General features: G+C 64.9%; 3 protein-coding genes across 3 annotated transcripts in view; 1 reads left to right on the plus strand and 2 right to left on the minus strand.

Annotated features, from left to right (window-relative positions):
* Positions 1 to 55, minus strand: part of ANAPC2 (anaphase promoting complex subunit 2) — a 6,643-nt gene extending 6,588 nt beyond the window's left edge. The window contains exon 1 of the mRNA XM_008051212.2: positions 11 to 55. Within this exon, the coding sequence (XP_008049403.2) occupies positions 11 to 55 (45 nt within the window). The remainder of the gene's footprint in view (positions 1 to 10) is intronic.
* On the plus strand, positions 54 to 1,222 carry SSNA1 (SS nuclear autoantigen 1; the record flags this gene model as incomplete). The annotated part of the gene is made up of 2 exons (XM_008051213.2): positions 54 to 251; positions 723 to 1,222. Coding segments are annotated over 2 exons (306 nt in total), but the record flags the coding sequence as incomplete, so codon positions are not given.
* A 1,016-nt stretch (positions 1,223 to 2,238) lies between these two features.
* Positions 2,239 to 3,755, minus strand: TPRN (taperin). The gene is made up of 4 exons (XM_021709191.1): positions 3,642 to 3,755; positions 3,048 to 3,279; positions 2,858 to 2,964; positions 2,239 to 2,746 (listed from the first exon to the last, which is right to left on the minus strand). The coding sequence occupies exons 1-4, from the start codon at positions 3,753 to 3,755 to the stop codon at positions 2,684 to 2,686; spliced, it is 516 nt and encodes a 171-aa protein (XP_021564866.1). The 3' UTR covers positions 2,239 to 2,683.
* Between the last annotated feature and the right edge of the window lie 1,135 nt (positions 3,756 to 4,890).

A 4,890-nucleotide genomic window follows, 5' to 3' on the forward strand; every position in this document is an offset into this window, starting at 1 on the left:
CCTCGGGAGCCCCGGCAGGCCTGGGCCGACGCCCGCCCTCCGGTTCCCTAGGCATCGAGGAGCTGTGCCAGAAGCGCGAGGAGCTGTGCCGGCAGATCCAGCAGGAGGAAGACGAGAAGCAGCGGCTGCAGAATGAGGTGAGGCAGCTGACGGAGAAGCTGGCCCGCGTCAACGAGAACCTGGCGCGCAAAATCGCCTCCCGCAACGAGTTTGACCGGACCATCGCGGAGACGGAGGCCGCCTACCTCAAGGTGGAGCTCGGGAGGGCTGGGCGCCCCCACCGCCGCCGGCCTGGCCGAGGCCTGGGGCGGCCCCGGGACCTTCAGGCAGCTGTGGGCAGTCTGCTTCAGTTGCGCTTTGGGTTGGGGCAGCGTGGCCAGGCCGCTGCGGGGGTGGGCGTGGGGCCTGGTGTACTCGGGGTTGTCCTTTGCGGCGTAGCTCGCTCTGCTCAGCGTGAAGGGTCCCGTTTGGTCAGAGCACCCCAGCGTGTGCCAGCGCTAACCCTGCCTGGCTGTGAGGGTGGGGTAGGCGGTTTGGGGGTCAGAACCAGAAAGGAAAAGGCAGCCTCGCCACAGAGGCTTCCACCTGCCCCCCAAGGTGAGGCCTGTAGGCTACAGCACCACCGCTAGGTCCCAGTCCTCAGTGTGACAGAGGTCAGGGCTTGGGGCCTTGGGCCTCCCTAGTGGGGAGAACAGTGACCACATTTTCACGTCTGTTCCCAGATCCTGGAGAGCTCACAGACTCTGTTGAGCGTCTTAAAGAGGGAAGCTGGGAACCTGACCAAGGCCACAGCCTCAGACCAGAAGAGCAGCGGAGGAAGGGACAGCTGACCAGGCCATGGGTAGCACCTGCCTCACTGTGCCTAGTCGGCCTGGCCCCAGCAAGCCGGTCCTTAAAGCATCTTTGTTCTTCGTGACAGCAGCTGCCTTCTCGCTGCCTCGGGTGCCGAGTGGGGCCTGGCTTTGTGCTCACGTGGGCTGTGATGGGCTCAGGTCCGCTCTGCCAGGGGCCTCTCTCAGGCGCCCCCTCTCCTGGGCTGCCGGGGAGTCCCTGGTTCAGCCTCAGCACCCCGAGTCCCCTTCCCTGCCCCTCCTCAGCCAGTAGGGGCCCAGGCTAGGCAAGTGGGGCAGAGGGAGGGGCCTTCTTTATCCCTTAGCCTAAACCTCAGGGCTTTCTCCTGTGGCTTGTGACCATGTCAATAAAGGTGGTTTTTGTACAGATCTGTGCCAGTCTGCTGCCTGCCTGTGTCAAGATTAGGGGGCTGCCAGGCAGTCACAGAGCCAGCGCCAGAGCCCCCGTCCAGCTGCCCTGGCAGCTCCTTGGATGGAGGGGAGAGGAGGGGCTGGAGTGGCTTTCCCCGGAACTTGCCCACCGGGCCTCAGGAACACAGCTGACACAGGGCACCTCCCCCCCGCCCCAGGTCAGCCCTTAGCTCTCCTCAGCAGGCTGTTGTGCTCTTCCCTGGTCTCAGGCACAGCCCGTCCCATGAGGGCCCCTTGCTGGTCCTGTTTCCTGGCACACCCTGGTGTCCGGCACAGAGATAGCTGGTGACTGCCAAGCGAACATGCCAGCTGCTCTGGGCCAGGAGACCCTTCTCCGTGAGGACCGGGCAGCTTCACGTCATGCCACCCTCCGCTCTAAGTTCTGCTGCCTCCGGAACCTGGTGTCCCTTTTTCCCTGGCCGCACACCATGTGTTGCGCAGGCCCTCTGTCTCCATCCTGTCCCTGCAGCTGCAGCAGCCAAGGTCCAGGCAGGCCCGGGAAGCACATGTTGATGAGAGAAAGCCAGACCCACCCCAGGGTGGGCAGCATCCCTGCTCCTGGGTTGGACTCCACAGGGGAGAAGACACAGGAGAGAAGGACACTGGCATTCACTGCCAGAGTCTGTTTGGATGTGGTTGTAAATAGCTCTGTGGTCCCCAAGCAGGTGCTGCTTCTGCCTCCCACAACCTTGTTCCAAGCTGATGTAAGACAAGACCCCCAAATCTCTGCCTACCACCAGAGCTGCCCGTGTGCTGCCCTGCCCTGGGTCCCCTCAAACCCAACAGCTGCCGCTCTCTCGCCCTCCCACTGGGGCCTAGGCCCAGAACACGAAGCACCCCCCCCAAAGTACCAGACTCTGGAGGCTGAGAAGAGGTCAGAGCCTGACGGTTGGGATCTCAAGGCCACTTAGGTCCTTGGCTCCCACTGCATCCCAGCTGCCCCCGTACCCCAGCTGAGGACTGTGATAGGCAGAGGCAGCCTTGTCCAGTGCTGTTTATTGAGTCTGCTGTCAGAGGCAGGACAGACTTGCTGTTTACCAGAGGGGGCGGCTGAGCCCCACCATGACCAGTGAGGGAAGGTGGGGGCAGGGGGAGCTCAGTCTGCAGAGAGCAGGCAGCCACTGGGAGACAGAATTGGCGGGCAGGACCGAGATCAGCCTGGCACTGCACCTGCTCAGGCCCCACCTGGTCCCTGAGGGGCAGGACCCTGGCCCTCCCCACAGGCAGTTCCACCTCCACGCTTGGCCCCCAAGCCAGGGCTGGGAGTGAGTCCCAGGCGGACCTAGAAGCACCGGCTGCTTCTAGGGCCAGGAAGGGGGTGGGTGTCGCAGAGAGAGCAGAAGGGGGTGGGCTCCCGGGCACTGCCCCGCTTCTGGGCCCCACGCCTGAGGCTCAGCCTTGGCCATCCTGACAGTGCTGGGTCAGAAATAGAGGGCTGGCTCGCTGCGGAAGTCCGAGAGGTCGTTCTGACTGGCAGGCGTGAGCTGAGAGAGAAGACAGGGTGTGGTGGGGGGCTCCTCCGGGCATCAGCCCCCCACCCCCCACCCGCCAGACCGTGGGTGCCGTGGGCATCTACCCTCCCTGCCCCGGCTCACCATAACCTCCCTGGGCGGGGGCTCCGCTTCCCTGGGGGCCTGCTCTGGCACCTGCTCCTGCCACTTGCTGAAGGCCACAGAGTGCTTCGGAGTGTAGCTGGACAGGCCTGCGGGGCAAAGGGCACATGGGCACGTGGACGCGCAGCCCAGGCTCCGCCCCCGCTGCCTAGCCCCACAGCGGGACGCTCACCTGAGCCGCCCTCTGGCAGCCGAGGACTCTCGGGCCCCACACTGCCCACAAACGTGGCCCGGGGCAAGAAGAGCGAAAAGGGCTTCTCTGAGCCAGACTCTTCCTCCTCCTCGTCCTCCTCGTCCTCCTGCTCCTCGTCCTCCCCCACCTCCACATCCTCCTGTGCCAGGGAGCTCTCAGAAGGATACTCAAACGTGGTCTGCAGGCTCCGGTCGTTGAAGGAGATCTTCATCTGGGAGGGCGACAACACGGCCCACCGCTAAGTGAGGCTCAGCAGGGCCGCTCACGACCAGGCCGCCCCCCGCGGGCGCAGACTTCACCATCAGCCCTCGGGGGAGAGCGGGAAGACCGCTCCGCTTGGACCCCACCTGCCCTCCCAGGGACCTGACGCCAGCCAGGCCCGGGACCTCAGAGCCTCTGGGTCTCCAGATGCCCCAGGCCAGCTCCCAGGGCCGCAGGCTGCCGCCTCGGACGCTCCTGCTCTGCTGTCTGAGCAGAGCGCTGGCTGAGGGGGACATGGCGCACATGCACTCCCGCCTGGCAGCTCCGCGGCAGGGGCAGGGCCACAGTGAGGCTGCAGCACGGGGCCCGCACCGCTCCTGCTGGTGACGGAGGTCTCTTCCCTGGAGCTTGCTGGGCACCTGGCCAGGCCTGGCCGATCCTGTTGAGCACGACTCCGTGAGGGCAGGACCCGTGCGAGGCGTCCATGCTGGCGGCCACTGAGCCACCCGCAGGCACCATCACCCGCTCTGTAGACAGGGCCAAGGGTTGGCCCAATGCCAGGCACAGTGGCTCATGCCTGCAATCCCAGCACTGGGAGGTTGAGGCAGGAGGACTGCTTGAGCCCAGGAGTTCCAGACCAGCCTAGCTAACACAGCGAGACCTCATCTCTACAAGAATATCAGCAGGGTTCAGCAGCATATGCGTGTAGTTCCAGCTACTTGGAAGGCTGAGGCAGAAAGCTTGCCTGAGCCCAGGTCGAGGCTGTGGTGAGCCAAGACGGTGCCACTGCACTCCAGCCCGAGGGGCAGAGTGAGAGTTTGGCTCAGGAAAAGTTTCCCTGGGACTGCACCAGTGAGCAGTGACCACCTCTTCCCGGCCTGCCCGTTCCCTAGGCTGCAGAATTCCACATCCAAGCAAACTCCTCCTGCTCCCAAGGGCCTCGGAGCCCAGGTGGGGCTGCTGGTCCCAAGAGGCAATGTGGACAGAGGGCAGGCAGGGACAGAGGGCTGTGGGCACCCACAGTCAGGATTCTCCATGCCCCCTGGCCAGGCTCCTGAGCGAGCAGCCCTGAGACCAGGCTGTGCTGGGCCAGGGGCTGAGCGCCCCATGAGAGCTCCATTCCCACCAGGCCGTCTCAGCCGTGGTCGGCCCAGGCCTGCAACAAACATGAGCAGCTACCCCCACGGCAGATGGAGCAGCCTCGCCGGAGCTCGAAATATTAAACTCTTCCTGGGCACAGGACACCAGCCGCCAGCTCAAGTTCCTCCTGCTCCCCTGGAAGGAGCCGGAGGCAGGAGCCGGGCCCCAGGCAGACAACAGTGGTGGCTCAGCCACGGCAGGGCAGAGCAGGGCCTCTCAGACAGGTCATGCTCACCCCAAGGCAGCTGAGGGTCCCAGCACTGACCGCAGGGGACACGCTTGGGGCCACCAGGACATGGAGTGCTGCTTCGCAAGCTGACACCCAGAAACAAGGACACGCACTCCTGCCATCCTGGCCCCTCCAGCGGCCACACCCGCCACACGGCCAAGGGCACCCCTGAGCTCTTTCTCTCCACGAGACTCCCCCATGCCACAGCCAGAGGCTGCTCCGTTCCTAGCTCCCGGCTTCCCCATCTCTACG

This window comes from Carlito syrichta, unplaced genomic scaffold, assembly GCF_000164805.1.
Source record: "Carlito syrichta isolate Samal-C Ts95f unplaced genomic scaffold, Tarsius_syrichta-2.0.1 Scaffold169114, whole genome shotgun sequence".
Classification (NCBI taxonomy): domain Eukaryota; kingdom Metazoa; phylum Chordata; class Mammalia; order Primates; family Tarsiidae; genus Carlito; species Carlito syrichta.

Coding starts and splice junctions, on each gene's coding strand:
- TPRN (XM_021709191.1), bottom strand. CDS start 3,755: ATGGACGCCTCGCACGGGTCCTGCCCTCACGGAGTCGTGCTCAACAGG. Junction 2,965..3,047: donor GCTGCCAGAGGGCGGCTCAG/GTGAGCGTCCCG, acceptor TTTGCCCCGCAG/GCCTGTCCAGCTACACTCCG. Junction 2,747..2,857: donor CCCCGCCCAGGGAGGTTATG/GTGAGCCGGGGC, acceptor CTTCTCTCTCAG/CTCACGCCTGCCAGTCAGAA.